The sequence below is a fragment of the Hippichthys cyanospilos genome, chromosome 1, assembly GCF_059441005.1.
Source record: "Hippichthys cyanospilos isolate Australia breed blue-spotted pipefish chromosome 1, RoL_Hcya_1.0, whole genome shotgun sequence".
NCBI classification, from domain to species: domain Eukaryota; kingdom Metazoa; phylum Chordata; class Actinopteri; order Syngnathiformes; family Syngnathidae; genus Hippichthys; species Hippichthys cyanospilos.
This window is the reverse complement of record NC_142369.1, coordinates 19,155,280-19,178,412: the sequence shown is the minus strand read 5'-3', so window position 1 is coordinate 19,178,412 and position 23,133 is coordinate 19,155,280. Positions and strand designations below refer to the sequence as shown.

General features: G+C 39.5%; 1 protein-coding gene and 2 long non-coding RNA genes across 3 annotated transcripts; 1 reads left to right on the top strand and 2 right to left on the bottom strand.

Moving 5' to 3' along the window:
• Window positions 1-721: 721 nt before the first annotated feature.
• Window positions 722-1,723, bottom strand: LOC148429562 (uncharacterized). The gene is made up of 2 exons (XR_015867047.1): window positions 1,325-1,723; window positions 722-1,216 (listed from the first exon to the last, which is right to left on the bottom strand). It is a non-coding gene; the product is annotated as an uncharacterized LOC148429562 (long non-coding RNA).
• A 1,782-nt stretch (window positions 1,724-3,505) lies between these two features.
• letm2 (leucine zipper-EF-hand containing transmembrane protein 2) lies at window positions 3,506-16,389 on the top strand. The gene is made up of 11 exons (XM_088431688.1): window positions 3,506-3,730; window positions 4,282-4,343; window positions 5,678-6,221; window positions 8,210-8,353; window positions 9,431-9,574; window positions 9,772-9,975; window positions 10,273-10,392; window positions 10,622-10,741; window positions 11,222-11,314; window positions 11,739-11,807; window positions 13,749-16,389. Exons 2-11 carry the CDS (start codon window positions 4,297-4,299, stop codon window positions 13,803-13,805), a joined length of 1,542 nt encoding a protein of 513 aa, XP_088287814.1. The 5' UTR covers window positions 3,506-3,730; window positions 4,282-4,296; the 3' UTR covers window positions 13,806-16,389.
• Window positions 16,390-20,849: 4,460 nt separating this feature from the next.
• On the bottom strand, window positions 20,850-21,564 carry LOC148429560 (uncharacterized). The gene is made up of 2 exons (XR_015867143.1): window positions 21,389-21,564; window positions 20,850-21,174 (listed from the first exon to the last, which is right to left on the bottom strand). It is a non-coding gene; the product is annotated as an uncharacterized LOC148429560 (long non-coding RNA).
• Between the last annotated feature and the right edge of the window lie 1,569 nt (window positions 21,565-23,133).

Here is a 23,133-nt window from a genome sequence, read left to right as displayed (position 1 = left end):
GTTTAAAGGACACATTTTATGAGAATTATCATCAAATCAGCATGCTGGAACACGACATAGTTTATGTACATACAATGTATATTTTTACATTGAATATGTGATGTACTTAGTATATAGTGCACAATAATCCACAATAAACCTGTGCGTTTTAATAATTCATGTTCACTAGTGATGCAGTTTCAATTCTTCAAAAATACATCCATTCGGTGATAGTAATGACCAAAAGTTCTATGGAATACTTGGACTGAAAATCATAAAAACACTGTGTAGCTTTCCACAACAGTTTGTGCCTAGGTACTAAAATTATGAACTGCGATGATAACCAACAACTAGCGGTGCGTCTCAAAAATGCCATTTCCACATGTAAATAAAGCCCCGCTTTGAGTCAATTACCCAGTAGCATGTGAATATCGCGACACGCGACATCAAAACAAACTCAATTTGCATCGATTAGTTGCTGTTGGGAGTCTTCGGTCATTAATGTTTGTAACTATGGTTTTAGGCGGAGATCACAAACACATGGCAGTGTGTTATCGCGGAAAAAAAAAACAAAGTGCAGTGTCCAGTAGCTTTTTCACACCAAAATGTTGGCACTTTTATTGTGTTTCGAGCGTTGCGAAGAGTGAGGAGGATGACTGTGGTTGAACGTGTGAGCGAAGGTGGATAATGGTGATGTAAACATCCGTGCGGTGCCGTGCGGTGGTCACAAAAAGACGAAAAGTGTGTAAATGAATCATTTTTAATGATATATAGCGAGCAAACTGTAAAATGTTGGTTACAGATTTATAGTGAAAATCGGTGGGGAAAACATCTGCGCAGACAATTGTCTCACTGGATGATCTTGTAGCCTTATGGGATGTTAGCTACATAGCTACCTAGCTCCTACAAAATGATCATCTTGGGCTGTCCTTTGGGTATCGGAACCGCATAAAACATACACACACAAACCGTGGTAACATATTTGATTTATCCACTCGCGCGTTTAGTGCGCGCAACGTGTATGTTTGCGCGCACTGCAAACGGAATAAGATGAAAAGGGGGGATGGCTAACGTTAGCTAAGCTAACGGTACATTGCCAATATGGCTGCCTGTCTGGCGTGATTATTCCTCCATCACTGGCGCTTTGGGGGAGAATGTGCTTGAAAAAGAAGCAAGCAGCCACTGCAAAAGGCTTGCACCGACGACAGATGGACGAGAGCATGCATCGGTAGCGGCGCTAAAACAAAAACATGCACAAAAAGAAGGAGGAGATGGCTTATGAGAAGCAGGCTTTTTTTTTTTTGACGGAGAGTCGCGAAATGCAGGCAAATAAAAATGTCAGTACCTTCAGCGTGTCCCATTCTAAACACATACACCAGCCAGCAATCGTCCTCGTTTTAGAAAGAAGTAAGCAACATAAAATAAAAAGAAAAAACAAATGTATTCTGTTATATTGATAAAGCGCAGGCCTATCCTTTTTCGTTTTAACGCAATTCTCCACAGAGAGGAGGAGGGGGATGTTACGCTATCTGCTCGCTACCCAATCCCAAAGCTGGGCTCTTCTTCAGTGGAGGAACTGGAGATTTTAATGACGCCCTGCTAAAAACAAGAGGCTTTCGATTCGATGCACTCTTCTGATTTCAGCTCAAACTACAAGAGCGCGTTAAAGCGTTAAATCTGCAGGAGCCAGCAACAAGAGGCACCTCGGGACGTGTAGTTTGCTAATTTGATCAATGCAGCTGGCCGCCAGTACCTGTACTTCACGCCTACACGGTCACGCCTACACAGAAGTAAAAGAGGAAATGTGTTTTGTACAAAAGGTAATAATAAATACTGGCCATCACAGCAGCTTTTTTAAATTTATTTATTTTTGATTATGAAAATGTTACACATTAATTGTCTTCTTTTCTGCCATGTCCGCTGTTAGGACCTTGTAAGAGTTCCGAACCCTATCCAAAGTTTTTCCGGGTGCAGGTGTGCTCATGGACGTAATCAGGGTGACGCAACTCCTCAGGAAGTGGTGGCTTGGGATGCACAGTCAGGGTCTCATGATATAAGCGAATTACATTTTATTTAACACGAAGTTAAGAAGTTAATATAAATAACTGGCAAATGTAAAAAAAAAAAATAATCGGTCGCGTGCATGTCAAAATGGGAGAAAAATGACAGATTCCTGGGTTCGTATAGATAAACAACATTAGCATCCAATGACAATTCAAATCCTAGAATTAAGCAAGCATGAAAATAACACCAAATAAGAGAAATCAAATGGTTTCCTCAGGCACATCTGATTTCTCCAGGTACATTGCAAAGTCTCTTGATAATTACAAAAACAAAAGTACAGCAAGGTAGATGAGTGGCTAGCACGTCTGCATCACAGTCTTGAGGTTTGGCGTTCGAATCTCAGCTCTACCCTTCTTGCGATGAATTTATATACTCCTGTATCCTCCCACATTCCCAAAAATATGCATTAGGTTAATTTAAGACTTGACAGTGTCCATTTTTGCAAATATCATATATTCTTTGTCTATTCACGTCTTGCAGTTGGATGTGACCTCACCTCCCGCTCAAAATAAGCTGTGATGGGCACCAGCTCATCTGTGAGGAGAAAAAAAAGCCTATAGTCGGTGTTTTAGAACCTTATTTTAATTCAAGATCTCATTTCAATTTTACTTTTGGTCAGGGGCATACAGAGAGGTTGCCAATTGGGCCGAGGACATCCTCCTGCAATGGGGGCATCTACACATACAGCTTAGACAGTGTTGAGTAATCTTGAGGGAACTGATTTTTTTATGCAGTTATGGACAGACTGGATGCTGACTACTTTACATTGAAGCAAAGTACCATGTCTTCATTGTTTTCCTTAAAACTTCATTTTATTTTTAAAATTGAAATAAAATGCACAAGAAAGTGCAATGTTTAAATCCTCTGCTGACTACGGGAAGGTCAAAAGTAACGTCATTAAAGGAATAGTGTGTCAGCTTTAGACCGTCTTTCATTAAAAAGGAATAAATTCAATTATTATAAATGTAAAACTTGCAAATAAATGTGTTCTTAACGATAATCAGCATGTTTTAAATATGATTGTAGGTCTAATTTTCATTGAATTATATTACATGGGGGTCTTTTTACACATAGTCTCTTTAAGTAAGTAGTAACTGCATAATATTTGATAGCATTCCAACCACAACTGGAGAGTCAGACATTAAGAGTCCAGTTATCGGTTTTATTATGCTTTTTAAAACGCTTTGTTTAGTTGGTAAACGCCTTATGAATTTTAATTAGATTTATGCTACAGCATCAACGCTGCTAATTATAGCGCTGTCACGAAGATTTCCAGTACAACCAAAAATAATAGCAATAAAAAGGTTGTCGGATAGGGGGCAATACACGTTTCTGGTACTTTAAAGTGTGTTTTATTAATTTATTATTATTTTATTGTATTTTTTTATATAAATCAGATTTAGAGTAGAAAAAAGAAGAAATCGCTTGCGTCATATCTGCGCTTGCGCAGTCGGAACTCTGTCATCGCAGCAAGTTAGCCTGCGTCTGCTGTTTTGGTGGAGTCGTGAGAACGAACATTGAGCTCGACGCCGCTCATACCACCAATGGATTTTTCTTCACTCCGGTCTCTGATATCGTCGTGGTTCACGATGGTAGCTTGTTGATGATGGATCGTATTTGTCACGTCGCACCGGAAAAGCCTTTAAACGCCCAGTCAGCAGCGATAGTTGGGTCATTGACGTTGGAGGTGAGTGGGCTCGCCATTTCACTCGCTAGCTTAGCGGGCTATGGTAACGAGCTAACCGGCTAAGGCTACGAACTCATAGTTACAAGAGTCAGTCATATATAACACGACATCTCTTGCGTGCATCAAATGTACACAGTAGAATATCTACTGCTTTACAAGCTTATTCGATGTAGTTGAGATATCAGTTTATAATCCGAAACTCACGTGAGTGGAAAATAACCAAAATTGTACTTGTTGACTTAAGCGTCAAGTCCGAAATACGTCGGGGCCATCAAAGAATTACTTAATAAAGACGCCATGAATCTTAAATTATACGTGTGTGTTAAACCCATTTCAACTCAGTTTAGGCAAGTGGCAACGTAGCTGACCGTTTCTAATGCTTCTCGCGTTTAATACTGTGTAATACGGAGTCTCGCAGGCCTAGCAAGCAACTCTCTTGACAATCCGCCGTATGCGAATGACATGTGCTTTACTTGTATTAAAAGTGTTGGATGACAGTGAGCTGTAATTGGATATTCGCGTGCTTTCTCCTTATGTTCCTCCCATTTAAGTGATCTACTCATGCAATGGCAGTCTTCAGCCACCAGGTGCTCTTTGCCGTTACAAGATCCAGGTAAGCTCTGTAATTACTAAATCAATCCTTAACAAAATTGAACAAAAGCATCCGAATACGTCATGCTCGCCGAAGATGGAGAATAATAAATATAATGTGCACCAAGCAGCACATAGGTTTTGCATGTTGAAGTCTTTTGGCTCTAACCAAACAAAGGACACAATTTAGTTGATAATAGTTGTGTATCCAGGAGGCATATTTGTAATTTGACTGGGTGAAGAAAATCTACCGTTGCTAATGTAGTTTTTTATAAATTGGCCAGTACCTATAATTTTGAAGGCTCTTTCTGGTAAGGGCAGCAAATTTGACAGAAAATGTTACATGCACATACATGTTGGAAGCAACACATCCAAGAAATATGCCATCAAATGAAGAGAATTGACGGCTGTCGGGAAATGTATACAGTCGACCAAGCATACTCAAATAATTTTGATTGGAAAAACCTTGGATTTCCTCTCACATTCCCATAATCATGTATGGTAGGCATATTGGAGACTCCAGTTTGCCTTTAGGTGTGATCGTGAATGGCCATTCAGCTCTGTGTACCGTGCAAGTGGCTTGCAACCAGTTCAGGGTGTACCCTGTCTGCTCCCCAAAGAAAGCTGGGATAGGCACCAGCAATCCCCCGACCATTGTTAGGACAAGCAAGCGATAAAAAAAATTATGGATTTTTTTTCTCAATGGTGTTCCATCATTTGTTGCAGGGTTATTGCAGTGCAAGTCGAGTACAGTGTTTTTGTGAAATTGGTAGATCGCTATGTTCCACTGGGCATTCCGCGGGACTCGCCCCTAATCGCAACTCCAAATTCTGTAGGAAGGTGCTCTCTTACTCTTGCACAAGTTAATCATTAATGTATAGGAGGCACATTCCGAAATGTTACATAAGCGTTATGGCCTAACTGCATAGCGTTGAAAATTATTGTCTCTATATCATTATGTCTCTATGATGCTTTATTTTTGTGTTTGTTAGTACGACACTATTAGTGCCCAGTTTGCATTCAAGAATCTGCTCTACAGATTGATCAGTTTGCCGAAATGTGAACACATTTCCCACTTTGTCAATCATGTGAACATCAAAAGAATAAATCCAAAGAATGTCGAAGAATCTGGCAAAGCGTTAGAATAAGCTTTTGCCCTTATGCAACATAAATCTGAGTAGCTGCACCTTACAGGTTTTGGCATTCTTCCCATGAGCCTTGGAGCACATGACACAAAGCCCTAGCTGAAACAATCAGTACTGTGCTTGTGTACCAAGATTAAATTGCGTGAAATTTTCCAATGTTCTGTTTGGTTTTGGTTGAACTCCAAATTCTACCACTTTTTCTTTTTTACAGAGGATCGTATCTGTTATCGCAGCGGCATAGCTGCTCCTCTCTGTCTTCAAGAGCTTACCTCCACCTAGATCGTCCACGCAACATCTCCTCCTTGGCAAACCCACTCAGACACTCCCGATACGGCCACCCTCGCTGCAACGGAGGCCACAACCTGGGCTGTAGCCGAAGCTCTGACCTACTCACCCGAGCTTTACACAGTTCTGTAGTTTGGCTCAAAGACATTAACAATGAGGACATTAAAATCTCTCCCCCGGCTCAGAATTCGACATCTGAAGAAAAAAAGAATGCGGCGGCTGCTGTAGCCCAACCGCAAACTCCGTCGCCACCCTCTCCGACGCCCCCTGCTGCTGCTGCTGCTGCTGCTGCTGTTCCCACAGTACAGGAGAGGGCTGTGGTGAAGAAGGCGCTTTATCTCAGGATTGTCGACGAGCTGAAACATTATTATAATGGCTTTCGATTGCTTGGCATTGACACCACAGTCGCAGGCAGGATGGTGTGGAGTCTGCTGCATGGACACATCCTCACACGCAGAGAAAGGAGAAGGGTGAGAGGATTTAATATTTATTCATGCAGAAATTAACACCTGTATAAAGTAACAGCACAGGAAGTAAAAACCCTGGTACTCCAGCTTCCACTCACATTCCATAAGCATTTATTTTAGATTGAATGTGTTTGGAACTTTGGGCTTGTCCCATCAGGGGTCCCCCTTGTGATATTTAAAGATCTGTCTGGTTGCCTAAGTTGACAGTATTCAAAAAGTCTTCTTTTTTTGTCTCATCATGTGGTGTCCTCAAGTCACAGAGGCATGACTCTTGAGTTTCTTTAAAAAGTTTGCTTCAGTTTGGTAGGATGTTCTAAACATAATTTACAACATGCTTTTTTATCACTATTTTTCCTTAGGATTTATTACTGGAAGGAAAAATAGTTTGTCTTAAATATTTTACACATTTACTGTACAAGTGGTTACACAATTAATGGCGTGGGCCAGGAGTTATACTGTGATGAGGATTTTCTATTGTACAACAAATTACATACTAACATTACCTGTATTGAAAAGCTTACTCTACATCTGTTGCCTACAGGTCTTGCTTGGCTATATCAATAACATTGCTGTAACAGAAATGTGTTTTTCATGAATGGGGTGCAATTAATTAGTTAACACAGTGTCTTTAGACTACATGGTCAAGTGGCAATATGGGCACAATACATTGATGCTCTAATTCAACTATTTTCTCTTAACTTTTTTAAAACTGCGGCGTTTTAGAGAATTTAAAAAGAAAATAAATTTAAATAAATAAATAAATTTTAAATAAAATAAATTTTCTACAATGTTGTAAATAAATTCTGAATGTAGGATGACACTACTTGATGTATTTACTGTACTTATTTATTTTTTTGTCTACAATCAAGGCCAAAAAAGTATGGGTTCTACAAATTGTAATTTAAAGATCAGAATTCACTTGGCTGTTGGCAGCCAGCGCCTATTGCAGCTAACAGCAGATTGTGTTCGCTGAGGTTGTTCTGGCATTATTTTTTATAAAAGAAGCCAGCAGCAGACTTAACCAACATTTGACTTCATCTTTGTCAGACACAAGAATATTACTAAAAGAGAGAGGAAAGGTCATATGTCCAGCTGATTCAATTAAGAGTGCACCGGTTTGAGAACACATATAGTGATTCCATTTGACTTGTTTATTAATGGTGGTCTCTTGGCGTATACACACACAGTCATAAACTTGGTGGCAGCTTCGGTTATTTATAAAATGAACTCGAGCTGAGTCACAAGGAAAAGGAAACTTCAACAACTGCTTTCAGCGCATTCAACGTTACCCTGAAACAGCGTGTTGGAAACCCAAAACAATTATTCAACAAATCTATAATTTACTGATATGAACACAAGAAAATATGAAGAATGTACAAAGATGAGATTTATTCTGTTTTGCTATAGTTTTTACATTAAGCCAAGCTATTGGTGCGTCCTGTTCACAGTAACATAGAAAATAGTAGAATTTGACCCTAAAATTCAGGGAGTGGTCTGGACTCGGGTACATCTTATATTTTGCGGAATTACGGTATTTCATAACAAACGAGTCACGACTTTCCCGCTATTCGTTACCAATGAAATAACATAGCAAAAGGAAGTTGATGTTAGTTGTGCTAGTTAGCCATGTTCCCTGTTTTCTTTTTTTCCATTTTTGAGGAGTTTTTTAAATACATATTTTTTAAATATCCGTCTCATTTCTTATACCACAAAAAAATGGTCTTTTAGCTGCTTGGTGTGTATTCATTTATAGACACCCTTTAATAATAATTTGCTTATCGGCGGACACACATTAGGTTATCTGTCAGCTTGAGGTATGGCAAAAAAAGCACATGTCCAGGATGCAGGTATGTGAGCGCAATCCATTTGGGTGCATTGCTGCAACTATATTTGGCCCGTTACGCTCCACAGTACTTGGGTATCAAATTTACACCTCAAGATGTGGGTGCTGAAAGACAAAGTACCATTGTATTTTATTTTTGTGTTCCCAGCTGATGAGGACGTGCGCTGACCTCTTCCGTCTGGTACCCTTCATGGTGTTCATCATCGTCCCCTTCATGGAGTTCCTCCTTCCTGTCTTCCTCAAGCTATTCCCCGACATGTTGCCCTCTACCTTTGAGACTGAGTCCAAAAAGGCATGTAGATTTGTACACACAACACATGTTCGCAGTGCCCGATTGATTATGTAACTTCAAATATAGCTGCCGCTGCAAGAATGTCTAGCCTCAGATCCAGCTGACTGATCTTATCACAGCAATTTTTTTTGGGAGCCATAGCTCATTGTGCACACCCACAAGTATTTTTAATCTCTTGTTAGTAGTGTCACCCTGACGGGTGTTATTGAGCACGCCTCAGTGACTCAGATATACAGCTGCTCGCTTGGAATTGTGTGACCTCCGAGGACGTGGCCTGCTATGACCTCATTTATGAGACCTACAAAGTTTTAAAAACAGAGCTGGAGATTTATGGTTACAGTGTTTTAAGGTGGCCATGACTTTTAGTATGGTGGTGTAAACTGTGTGCGCTACCATATTACATAACCTAGTGGCATTAGGTATCTGTACAAGTGCATCTCCTCAGTGGATTAAATTTCAATTTCTTAATTTATTTAGTTTGTTCTTGAATTTCAATTTCTTAATTTATTTAGTTTGTTCAAAAAAGTGAAGCTCTTATTCAAATTCAGATGAATATTCATCAGAAAGCAATTTCTTACCAAATTACCATGATAAAAGTAATTTTGACACTTTTCTTATGCAATCTTTTTTTCCTGGTGGTGAATTTTCTGTTTTCTTTTGCTGTAATCTACTAATCAACATTTCTGTGTGTGGTGAATTTGTATAACATGTTTCTCATTTTTACTTGAACGACACAAATAAATTTATAATCTAGTTTTCCACAAAATTTGTCAAGATACATAGTTTTGAACAAAACTGGGTAGAGATCGTTTACCTCATATTGATCAGGCTGTTTGTAATACGTGAATTGAATCCACAGTACTGTAATTCCTTGTATTTTATTTCCCAGTTGTTTAATGTTGATGTCTTTAGTTTGTTTTTCAAAGTAAACACTAATGGTTGTGTCTTATTTTGATTCAACACAATAGAAGTCTGCGAGCATACTCTTATCTTGACGAGGATTCACCCTACGGTTAATTCGTCCTAAGACCTCTATAAAAACTAAAATCAATATCTTTACTTTGTCCTTTTGTACAGGAGGAGAAGCAGAAAAAAGGCCTTGCAGCAAAGCTGGAACTTGCCAAGTTTCTCCAAGAGACCATTGCTGAGATGGCTAGAAGGAACAAGGCCACGGCTCAAAGCGAAGATGAGACTCAGCGCTTTTCCACTTATGTTCAGCAGGTACATTATAGTGAAAAGACTTGGCTTTATCATTAGTATGTTGACTTGCCAATTTACATGAGTTTTGTATAGACAACAAAAAAAACAATGCATCCACATTATTGGTTTAATTTCTTGACAAATCAAATGCCATCAGGTCTGAATCTGCTGGCGCATCTCCTTTCACATGGACGTACATATATGTTTGCCCTCGTCAGGTTCGGGGCACTGGCGAGCAGCCCACCACCAAGGACATAGTCCGCTTTTCTAAGCTGTTTGAGGACGAACTGACACTGGAGCACCTAGAGCGCCCCCAGCTGGTGGCCCTGTGCAAACTGCTTGAGCTGCAGCCCATCGGCACCAACAACTTGTTGCGATTTCAGCTGATGTTGCAACTCAGGACCATCAAGTCAGACGATGAGGTAAGAGGATGAGTGACAGGCCTTTATGTAATCAATATATTCCAGTAGAGATGTCCTTATACTCCAGGCAGACACAAAGAAGCGCTCCGTAAAACTTTGAATCCGTGAAGTAGCATTGTCATACTGATATTTAACATTTTTACAGTTGATTGCTCTGTTAAATGCCATTCCAAAAACACAAAAAGTCCAACAATGTGTTGTAATAATGAAAAGGGTAAATTGTGGTTGAGGTGTTGAGCATGTTGCTTTCCTCTTCCTTACTTCTGCAGGATCTCAGTTAATTTTTCTTTTGTACAGATGATTGCAGCGGAGGGTGTCACAGCAATGAGCGTATCAGAGCTTCAGGCAGCGTGTCGCAGCCGTGGAATGAGATCACTAGGTCTTACTACAGATCAGCTTCGTCTGCAACTGCAACAGGTAAGCAAGCTGAAACAGATGCAAATAAAAGTACTTGGATACCATCAAAATCCAATATTATTCTCTCCGAAAGTCTCACTAGTTCTGTAAAGGCATATTCGTCCAGTAGCTGAGCTCCATGTTTTTACAGGAGTTAAGTCCTTAAAAATGGATCCTCCACTGCATGTGTAGATGTCTACTAAATTTGTAAATGATCCAGACCTTTTATTATTTGTCTCCCTAAATCCAGTGGCTGGACCTGCACTTGAATGAGAATGTTCCTCCATCACTGCTGCTACTCTCCAGAGCCATGTACCTGACAGACATCAAACCCAAGGCCCCAGTCATCCCTCCTGTGCCCAAGCTTGAGGTTCGAGCTGCTTGCAGTCTTAAAATTGGTTTAAGCTTGACGTGTCCGCGAGTTCCACACGGCTTCATGTCAAAAGGACGCCATTTCAGCAATCGCGCCCCTTTGTGCGAGCTAGATTTTCCGCAACGTGTACCTTCTGATGCAGTAAACATGGCTGGTGAACTATTGCTTATGGGAGCTTGCCTGTACAAAAACCTTTATGATCGGCTGAAGAGGACTTCTGACACGTTAAAACAGCACATGTTTCTACAGCTAATCTGACTGTATACAATTTTAATTCCACTTGAACTCTGATTTAAAAAAAAAAAAAAGTTCATTTTTAATTCGATTTTTCTTTAAAAAAAAAAAAAAAAAAAAGCTTTAAACCAGGTGTCCCCAACCTTTTTGAAAACGTGAGCTACTAGTTTTGGGTTAGGGTTGCAAAAGACATACAAACTAAATGCAATCAACTGTTGAATATCATGGATGCTATTTTCACAGAAAACCACTCCAGTGGAGACTAAAGGCACAAATGGGACTTTGGGCAGTTCAGACCTGCTGTCGGACCCTGCGCTCATCATCAAAGACAGGCCGGTCCGTACCACGCAACATCACATAAGATGGATTGAGGGCTGTTTAAATGAGAAAACAATAGATAGTGTTCATTTTAGAAGCCTAGTTTGCACAATTAGATGATCTGTTCCAGTCTCTAATGAGAGTTTAGGAGTTACATCAATATCTTCTGCCTTCTCAAACACCTTAATATTAGTTGTCCGTTTTGTAAAAGGTGCTTCTCACTGTGAAGTTTGGCAAGTTATTTTTAAACACTGCAGTGCTTCTGTGTTTCTGGAAAATAAAAGAGGTATTAGTGTCGGCTTGCTATGTTAAATTACTTTCCAGAGGTTAGTCTAGTTCTGAATTTATCAAGTAAAAAATGTATTAACAACATGGTTATTGTTGCTTATGCTAACTGAAGTGTGGTACCGCTTGTCTTTTCCGTGTCATCTTGGTTTTGCAGGCAGAGGAAGTAAGGAACAAAGCTCCTGTCATGTCAGACAAACCCTTAACTGCTGCTGAAGTCCTTCAGGTAAGCAGAAAAGATGTAGTGCTGATTAGTGATTTGTCATATTGATTAAAATTTGTCGCTAGGTCTCCATGTGAATTGAAAAGACTCTAGAGTAGTGGTTCTCAAACTTTTTGGAGTCAGGGAACCCTTTTCGAAGGCAAACTTCCCAAGGACCCCCAATGCAAAAAAATGCTTACAAGCGAAACACATACAAGACAAAGATATAAACTAACATTAGCTAGCATGTTATCTGCAGTCGCAAGTTGGACCAAAAACGACTAAGTTTAGGCATATTAGCATAAATGACAACTTTCCAACGAAAAAACATAACTCGCAGACACTCATGGGCCAGATCTCACAAAGAGAACAGCGGCCAGAGGCTGCGCCAAAAAAACAAAAGACTAGTCAAACAAAGCACACATCTGTAACTGTAAAAAGATCAACTAAATCAGTTCCATCATTTCGCGGACCCCCTGCAGTCAGGCCACGGACCCCACTTTGAGAAACCCTGCTCTATAGCAATCAGTAAACTGACCAGGGAACTTGACAATTGTATGCAAACACTGCATCATTAATGCATCATATTAATATGAATTATCTTACACTAATAGTGAGGTTTGTCTCGACACTAGTGTGATGAAAGGTAAAGTAGTACAGCAAGGATAACCTGATTTGGATTCTCATCCAATTAGTCCTTTTTGACTTTGGGCATTCACACATAACATTGCTAGCCTCTCACTTTATAACCACATTTCCTATTTCTTATTTTTTCATAAAAAAAAAAAAAAAGTCAAATTTTGAGGGTGGCAAATGGAATGTTTAGTCTACTGGTCCAAGAAAAGCACAAGCACACTTAATAGTTGAATACAAACTTTGATCAGGGTGGAATCTCAAAATAGCAGCTATTTATAGAGCTCTCTCTATCAACCACACTTGCTGCTGAGTTTAAGTTACTTTCTCTCCACTGTCTTTAAATCTTTCCTCTGGCTATTAAATAAACGATTAAAATTGCTTTGTAGATAATTGAAGTAAGCACTTAATCGATTTATCCAACAGCTTATCTTCCCCATTTATTTTGGGAAAGTGATTGTGGTTGTCAGTTTCATAATAGAAAATGTAAACGCCAATTGATAAAAATCGTTTTCTTTTTCATTTCTATTCACATTCCATCCATAACATTATTGCATGATCGAATATAATATAAATGCTGTAGATAATATTCTGCCTGTCTACAAATACAATGTTTGGTTTTGACTCAATACGGTCAAAGATATTAGAGATCAGATAGGAAACACATTTTCAAATCTATTTCAAATCCAGACTGAGCTTCTTGCATGGTTATACACAAACCACCATCCCCGTTGTCTAATAATCTTGTGAAAAAGGGTCAAAAATCAGCACTTGTGCTTAAACACCGATGGCAACAAAAACAGTATCTAATTGGTTTGTGATATCCTCAAATTTATATCTATCAAATAAAACTTAAACCCTAAAGCTGTATGATGCTGTGAGACTGATACTATGAGTTAGTCTTCCTCTGGCGTGTAGCACCGTCTGTTATCATTAAGCTTATAACAACAACAACAACAACAACTTAAAACACAGCTATGTGTTTGGTGTAAATGCACTACAGGGGGTGGGCTTTGGTTCAACTTCAACATGGAGTTGCAATACAAAGCTTGAAGCTTGGAACAATTTTTCTCCATCAGCCAATTTTGTGGCTTGTTTGTATCTCAAATGTTGGCTGAAAGATTTAGTTAAAAACTGAAAGTCGGGGTCACTGTAGAGACCAGATATGGGAAAAAAAAGGACAGAAAATACTGACTTTTATAGGTGAATGTCATGTTCCCTTTTGTTTACATTATTACTGAACGTTTATACTTTGATAATGGGCTGCAGTGAAAATACATCTATATTGAAAGCACGCATTTTAGCTAAAGCTTTCTTTTGTTTATCTTCCAGGCTAAAGCAGCAACTGAAGTGACCCAGAAGAGCAAGATGAGTGCTAACGGTGTGTAAAGAGGAGTGCAAGTGTCTGGACTCGCAAGCGGAAGTGAATTTAGGCAACCCAGAGCCATTAATAAGGACGCCGTGCTCAATTGTCGAGCTATCAATACGTTTACTTCCCTCTTTCTCCCAAGCAGAGGGGTGCTGAAGATGTTAACTGAGGAGGATGCAACGGTGCTCTGGACTCCAAATTTTTGCACTCCGTGACGCTTTCTTTCCCATAAGACCTTCATAATAGTTTGAAATTTCACTTTGCTGGACGGTCCTTGATTCCGTTTGGTGCGTTTTGTCCTGGAAATCCTATCCAAACCTCGCATGGCGCAATCCCTTTGCGGCCTCAACAGTGACTCCCGTTTGTACACATAGATTGCTCTTGTAAATTTGTAAATGTTGTGTATATTGTAATTTGTGTCTTATGTTATCGCAGCAGCTTCGCACAGTTTGCTATGCAAACTCATGAAATGATCGAGGCTCCCCCAGTTAGCAATGTTTTTGGCTCGCCAGTTGCTCCTCTTCAACATGTGACGATCACAGAAATACTTAACTCGTCCACCGTGTTAGCCATGGCTAGACCTGTAGATTCCATCAGTTGACAGGAAGCAGTTTCTCACAGTGCATGCTGTCGATGTTGGAAAAAAAAATAGACAAAAAGAGAGTTCACTCCTTTCACGCAGAAATGACTGAGGTGCAAAGTAATCTGCCTTATCTAATTTGAATATACTGCAGTGTAAACTATTGTTTTGGCACAGATGCTTGGGTTTCATTAAGATGAGAAGACAGAAGTTTTATTTATGAAATAAATGTATGAATTCATGAAATATTTGAAAACTACTAATATTAAGGAATTATTTTTTTATGCGCTTTAAAAATATGTGCAGGTATAAACGGATTCCCAATGTGTTGCCCTCTCGTAAATAAGACCTTTCATGTTCCGCAAAGTTTACCCCTTATTGAACTATAGTAATACAGTTTTTTGTGTGTATATGTGTTTCTTTTTTTTTTTTTTTTTTAAGTCACCCCGGTTCTCCATTGTTGACAAAGTTGATAGCACTACTGGATCAATTTTCTGTTTATGGCCACATGCCAGCAACAGACGTCATACTTTAAATGAATTACTGTTTTAGTTGTGCACCTTTCTTTAAAGTAGAGGTTTGGAAATCAACACTTTCCACAAGAATGTTTTCATGACAAGCCAAAACCTGCCATGAGATTCTTAAAAAAAAAAAAAAAAAAAAACCTCTGAGAAAAAGCCCCCAAAACATTGAACTCATTCCAATGGCTGTATAAAAATAATAAATCAATTGTTCAGACGGTTTGTGCAAAGTAAGGCCCTCCTGGAAACTAATGATTTCAAAAGCACCAATGTTCCCCATCTGTGCTATAGAATATCTCCTTCCTTGATGCAATTAAACCATAGAGGAAAAAAAGTTTAAAATGCAAATTTGTTCTGTCGTTCTGAGTGGATGTGGAATATTAAAAATAATAAGTTTTGTTGAGCTGAGAGACTTGTCAAGTTGATGTGAAGCTCCAAGGTGACCTGCTGTTAGTTTTCCTGATTTAAACTAATGTTAGTACCATGTACTGGTAAACTATTAACTATTATTAATAGTTTAATAATTAAACTATTGTGGATGGCTCTTGAAACATAATTTGCACCTGTCAGGAATTGGCATGGCGGGTGAAGAGGAGGAAGCTTGTGGATCCAAAAATGCTGGGAAGATAGAAGATTAAAAATTAAGAAGATTAAAACATGTTTTATACCACTTTGAGGCAGTGTTGGGCAAGTTACTTCAAAACTAATGCATTATTACTTATTACTGTCATTTTAAATTAGTTACAATATTACTGTATTTGAAATGTAATGCATTACACTACTCTTGCGTTACTTTTATATTACTATCACAAACATACCTGAACATATGGATTTGCCATTCTCAAAGTAGCTCATGCTCTACACATTCAGTGGAAGGTTGGCTTAAGCCTAAAAACAGTTCAAATCATTTACTGTATTATAAACCTTTAAAGACAAGATACAAAATCTTTTCTGGATTTTAATCCCTTTATTACTTAGCTTCACTGAATAGTGATGCATTTTTATGCTTTAGGCAGAAACGGTGCATTCCACAATTTCAATATTAACATTGACAACAACTATAGACTATCGCAAATGTACAGTGAAAATGTGTGTTAGCTTGTCATATTGCTAGTTTTGAAATGGTCGCAGATTCATTGTGGAAAGCAGCAGCATATCTTCTACGCACGACATACTCAGCCACAAGTCTCCTGACCTCTTGAGGTCCCCACTCTCAATCCTCTGTTTTTTTATTTTTATTTTTGGCTAACCACATTACTATGGCTCCGATCTAAATGGTTCTTCAAATTACTGGTGCTATTTGGCGAACTGGACAGCTCTTTAGTTGTCGTGCACAAAGTGCGCCTAACTATTATATTCTTATCTTAATCTCTGACGAACTGACAGTAATGGGCGTATGTCTGTCTTGTGTACGTATTGTCCATATTCAACCTGTCGTTTTCTGCTGCCGCACTCATTGCTGTAGTAGTTGCTAATAACAGAAAGTAAACATTTTGCCCTGGACTCTCCTTTGATCTTGCAGTGTTTTTGGTGCATTTTGGGGGGACAAAAACCACAGTTTCAGGTTAAAAATTCATTGAAATGCATTGCATACTCATTTGTACAAATGACTTTTTCTGTGTGTGCAATGCACTACAGCTACAGTTACAGCTAAAAGTAATGCATGCAGTATTGTTGATTGATGTAATTTACATTATTCTAGCAGTGGGAATCTTTTTTTTTTTTGGACTGCTAGTATACTGTATTTCACAGTTTTGCAAAAGGACAGTAACCACTGGTTGAACAATCCTAATGTTGTCATAACACAATGACATTTAGGGCGATGCAATTAAATTCCAAAAAAGGGTTGAGCCAAGCCATTGCATTGATGATTTGACTGAGCCCATTGGGGCAAAATTTGGAGCCAACAATGGATTTAAAATAAATAAACTACCCATAGTGAAGAGTTAAAAGCTATCAAGAAATCGAATTAGCTAGTAATTATAATCAACATTTTCTAAGAAGCAATTATCTCTTCAAGAATAGCTACTGTGAGTAACACTTTCATACACCCCCACGCGAACACACACACTTGTGCAAACACACACATGAATAGTAAAACATATCAACTTTTTTTAACAGATGCGTGAAGTGGTAAGTGTAAAATCATGAATTGCTTCTTAGAAAATGTCATCTCTAACAATTAAATGATAATAAGTGAAGAAAAACACATTTGTGAAACAATTAATTTTCAAATGGAAGATGACAAAAGGACTCCAATCCTTCAGTTTTAAGGTGGCCAATTGGCCATTATGCTTTTGGCAAGACAATGAAATATATTAGGAGCGAACCAGAAAATATCTGAAAGCTAACAGATGTATCTCAATCAGGTGCCATATTAGACACGTTAATATTTCATTCATCACTTCAACAAAAATACATTGCTTCAACGTTTTCAAACCGAAACAAGCAAAGATTTGCGGTTATCTTCAGTCCTTTGAGACACAGTGCATAGAATCTAATCCTGAGTGCAAAATAAATACCTCAAACGTGTGCGATGCTTAAAATTAATTTTATTTCTCATGTATAGGAGAACAGAATAGTTGCAGGAGGACATTGAAATAGAACTTCTGCAACTTGCTTCTTTATGGTGCTTCATCCCCATTTGCCTGATTTGCCTTTAGATTTCCCTTCTACCAATTCTTTGATAAACACACTGGATTGGGCCTGGATGACGTCCGTCAGTGGCCTGGGTAGTTTTTGTTTACGGCGCGCCTCCGCGCCGGGCGTCAGTGTGATCAAGATGAGCACACACATGCCTACCAACAGGGTGGCCTTCAGGAGTCTGAACATCGTGGTAAAACTATGAGGGCAAAATATTAGGAACATCATTTCCGTATGCATTGGTCACATCCAAGTTTGAAATCAAAAGAACTGAGTACAGTTCTTGTGTGGAAGCAAGTTAATGTATAATGTTGCTCTTACCTTTTCGCTCCACAGGTTGAAGCTGAAGCCGTATGGTCGTGTTGGAATGAGAAGTAATCTACTGATTAAATACTTCATTTAAATACTTCTCATGTTTGGTTCAAATGTGCTGCCTGGGGCGATAACTTAAAAATTCATATTTGATCATGCAACTAGTTAAAACATTCCATCATCCCTCAAATATGAATTTTTTTCTCCCTGAAGATATTTAATTGCCTTGCAAATGGCCACTGAAGCTGAACGATCCTACAGGACTGGAGTGGAATTTGACCATTCTGCATGTCATGATTTCATTGCAAGATTCGCATGGTGATGGTAAAGATTGTTCATATTGTGCTTTCTGTCCTTTTGCAAAACTATGAAACTATTCTATAACTCTTAAAAAAAATATCTGAGGACAGATGAACATATCTCCAACGCTTGCTTGATTGCATGCAGACAGTCACATGGATCAGCTCCAGCAGTTTCAGAATCAATATTCAACCAGTAAGATCAGAAAACATACTCATTTTCGAATACACTGCATCTTCACAGAGATGCTTTGGAATACAATGAATTCATGCAGACAGACTGCTACAAACAGGTTTTGCTGGTCAGAGTTGGCTGGAACCATTTTTATTCTAATCAAACACAGGAAGTTCAAATGCTGATGTCACCATGGGTCAATAAACAGATCAGTAAACCATCAGTAAAGAGGGCGGCTCGATGGCTGTCCATAGCTGAGGGGTTAGCAGGTACGCTTCACAGTTGAGGAACAGGAGTTCAATTTCGGCCGCTTCCGGCTTTACCGTGTGGAGTTCGCGAGTTCTCCCCGTGCTTGCGAGGTTCTTCCCCGGGCGCTCCGGCCTCCTCCCGCACTCCAAAAACATGCATGGCAGGTGAACCGGACACTCAAAATCGTCCTTAGATGGGATTGGCTGGGAGAATGGTTGCTTGTCTCTGTGTGCCCTGCGATTGGTCGGCAGCCTGTTCAAGGTGGCCACCGCCTACAACACAAATTCACCTGAGATAAGCACCAGAAAACCCGTGACCCTTGTGAGGATAAGCGGCTCGAGAAAATGGATAAATAGATGATCAGTAAAGAAAGAGTACCAGTGCTTTTAAATCACACAAATACTGATTGGTGTTCTGAGTTGATAATCTTGACATGACAGCGCAGAGAGCCTGAAGTCTGATTGCCACAGCCCCCACAATCTGACACATAAATAAAATGCAGGCATGCAATTTGCTCAACTGATGTGTCTCAGCCAATTGAACAAAACAGATAAGGTAGTAGAGTGTAGTCAAAGTGTTGTTGCCAAAGTGAATCTTGACACACGAGTGCATCTTACGTTGACTTAAGTATTTATTTAATCAAGTGTTCTTGTCTTTGCTGCCTTGCCTTCCACAATTTTAGAATGATCATATTGACTCTGCTAGCTGAGCATCACAAGGTTTTGCACTTGGATGCTTATCAAAACATTTATCGTCCCCTTAAATCAACATAAGATTGTGTCAGTGCCTCGAATGCCTTACCTGAGTGCTTGTGCGTTTTCTAAACGTGTTTGAGCCCTCTTTTGTTAGTAACTAATGCTTCAGCATCCTGGTCCCTAGGTGAACATGCAAACTCCTGTGTGGAGTTTGCATGTTCTCCCCAAGCCTGCGTGGGTTCTCTCCGGGCACTCCACCCGCACTCCAAAACCGTGCACGGCAGTTTTCACTCTCTAAATTGTCCTAAGGTGTGATTGGGTGTTTGAATGGTTGTTGGCAACCACTTCAGAATGTCCCCCAATTACTGCTCATAGACAGCTGGGATAGGCACCAGCAAGCCAGCAACCCCAGTGAGGATAAGCGGCTATAGAAAATGGATGATATTTCAATGTGATTCGGTACACCACCGGACACAAATGGGCCACAATGTTAAATTTTTACTGCAATTCTCATGAGGAATCCAATAAATGTTTGCTGACCTATCACCTTCTGAAATGATCTGAAGCAATCGTTAATGTCACGGCGAGAAGAGTAAGAACACTTAGATACCTCTTTTTGTGCTGACTTAACATTGTTTGTCCAATGGTTGAAAATTGAAGTTATTTTTCCTCGAATGATTCACGCAATATTAACGTATTTAATCAAGTAACGGGTTGAGGTAGGGGCATATTACCACACGAATTTTGTTTTTCTGTCTTTTAGATAGACATCTGGCCCTCACTTGAGCGTTATGGTCATGACGGCTCACGTTCGGAGCAAGTGAGAGAAACGTTGCTGGCACTGCACAAAATGCCATGACAGAAAACCTCAGCCTTCCCCTATTTAATTTACTCCTTAAATTTAACAGATTGAATATATTCTGCTATTTCAACATCGCCAGGTGCTTTCACCAACACGTTAAGCGCACCCACGGTAGGTGACGTCACAAAGACCTCAGTGTGCATTGCCGGATAATTTTGGACGGTTTAGTATTCAAATACAGGTCACATATAGATCGCATTTATTTGGAAAGGTGAACGACCTCACAGAAAAATCATGGTTCACCAAAAAAATTGGAATTGAGCATTGATCCTTGTAGTGTAGAATGAGTTTGATTCAAATATAATGATACTGAATCACGTGAAAAGATGTTGAACAATATGGAATTCATAAAAATCCTATTTCTTTTATTTAGAAATTTCGAGGGTTTTGAGGGAGATTAGAAAGGATCGGATTGACAAGTCAATGCTGGAACTATTTGAATCAGTCAAAAATGGTGAAAATTGGAATGTTTATTTTGAATAAAAAATATTAAAATTTGGACTTATTTGAAAGAGCGAAAACATCGTGTCAGGAATATGATAATGACTTCAAAGTTGGAATGATTTGACTTGTCAAAATCAAATCAAATCAAATTTAATTTCTGTCACACAAAGTAATGAAAGGACAGCAATTCGCTGTATTGACCCTTGTACAGTGTTAAGCCAAAAGGAAACCAGGAAAACTTTTTCAACTTTTGCATTCCATTCAGAAAAAAATTCCTCAAAATCTTGCTGTTGACATTCATTTTATTTGGAGTGGATACGAGAACAGAATTGTTGCAATTAGATCTCAGGACATTTTATTAGCTGTTTTGCATCTCCTTCTCTCTTGTGCTGAATTTGATGATTCATTCCTCCCCTTTTGCCTCCCCTTTTTGCAGTATCATGCTTTCTCCAATAAGAGCCCAGGATTGGGCAACGATGCCGCCCGGTAAATTGGGTGATTGCAATTGGGGAAGGCCCTCTGCGCTGGGCATCAGTGTGGCTGATATGAGCACAAACATGGCCACCACCAGGGTGATCTTCAGCAGTCTGGACATGTCGGTTAACCTGTCTTGGCAAAACATCGGGAACATATAAGTTCTCGTGTGGAATCCAGGAAAAAAAATCATCCTTTCATTCCGTCAATTTGCACCCTGATTGATCACTAGACTGTTCTTTTAGACTCGTGTCTATTTGAAGCTTCAGATTTAAAAAAATAAAATAACCCTAAAGACTATTTTACTGAGATAAATCCTGAAAAACACGGGATATGGTATTGCTCTCACCTTTTTGCTCCACAGGCTGTAGTTGAAGCACCTTGTTGATCCCGGAGTGAAAAATAATCTGCTCTATCATTGACGGTCCCACTTAAATACCTCTCCTCATGTTGACCTTACACTCTATTTGCGAATCAAGTTTATCGTTTTTAGGATGAGTAATGGAATATTGATATGCTTGACCAAGCAACCTCGTCAATAGAGTTTATTGTCCTTAGGATGAGTAATAGCATATTAAAATATTTGACCAAGCAACCGCTTGAGGTATGTTATCCTTCTCTCCCGCGGTGTGCAAGCTTCGGCAAGTGATTTCATATGTCGGTCACTGCCTTTTCGTCGATTCAAAATTCAAGTCACACAAAAGGCTCATCCAAATACATACATGGAAGTTTTCACACATACTCCAAATATATTTTGAGCGAAAGGGATGCGCATCACTTTGCGCACCGCATTTGACAACATGGACCTTGCGGGTGCCTCTTCAATTGGTACAGCTCCAAAGCAATCTTAAGCAAGGAGATGAGGAGTGTGACAAGTCATGCCTACGCTGACTCAACTGACGCCCGCAGATGTTGAAATTGATAGGACCTGCAGGCATGCACACTCAAACATGCATGCACACAAACACACCTCCTGTGTGATTGTTCATCCAAAGGGCAAAAAGTCTCACGCACAAAGGAAAACACATTGTCTGCATACATGTCGTTAACTGATTTCATCCCATTGTTAGACCGAACCTGGTACGCTGGATCAGTTGTCGATGTTTGAAAACAGCGGTTTCTGTAAACAGACGTCCGAGTGGAGGGTCCTGAGAGTCCGACCTGCTTCCTGTATTGACGCTAGATCTTCACAGAAATCAACACAATGGGCCAATTTAGGTGAGACAGTGGAAGTCGCCAACACAAAAGTGAACGCAACCAAAATGGTGATAGTCTACCCAGCGTGGCAACGAGTCCGGCTCCTCGCACATCCCAAAAAAAAAGCTTCTGTATGTTAGCTGTCCAATAATAATACCTAAAAACTGGCAAGGCAAAACCACTTGTGTCCTTAGGACTCTGCAAAACCAAATATCGAATTCTGGGCGACCTTATCAGCCCATAGGAAAGCTGAGATTAGCTTGTCCAACCTTTCGAAAAAGGATTTCTTGAGAAAAACAGGAAGGTGCTGAAACAGATAAAGAAATTTAGTTTAATCAGATGTATCCAACCCACAAGTGAGAGGGGGGAGTCCCCAAGTCCCCTTCAGTCTTGCTGATCAGAGGACTAAAATTGCTGTGATATAGATTTGAAAGGGAAGGGGAAATGTGGATAGCCAAATACCAAAAGCCAGTAGCTGACCATTTAAAGGGTGATACGAAAGTAGAAACCTCTTTGGCATAACTGATAATTCATCTTACAACCAGACACATTGCCGTGTTCGTTTAAAATCTTAAAAATTGCAGGGAAGGAGGAAACTGGATCCGAGACAAATGAAGGTCATCTGCATATAAGGAGATTTTTTGGACTGCATCTGCGCGTGTGATGCCTTTAAAGTTTGCCTCCGAACGTAGCCAAAAGGCTAAGGGTTCTATAACCAAAATAAATACCAAGGGAGACAGTGGGCAACCTTGCCTCGAGTTCCATGTAAAAATTTTAATTATGTGGACAAAAATAGTTTTTGAGATTTTCCCCAAACTACTGTTGTTTTTCCAGGGGAGGGGAGCACACAACACATGCCCCCACCATTCTTACCTTACCCATTTTAATGAAGAATTA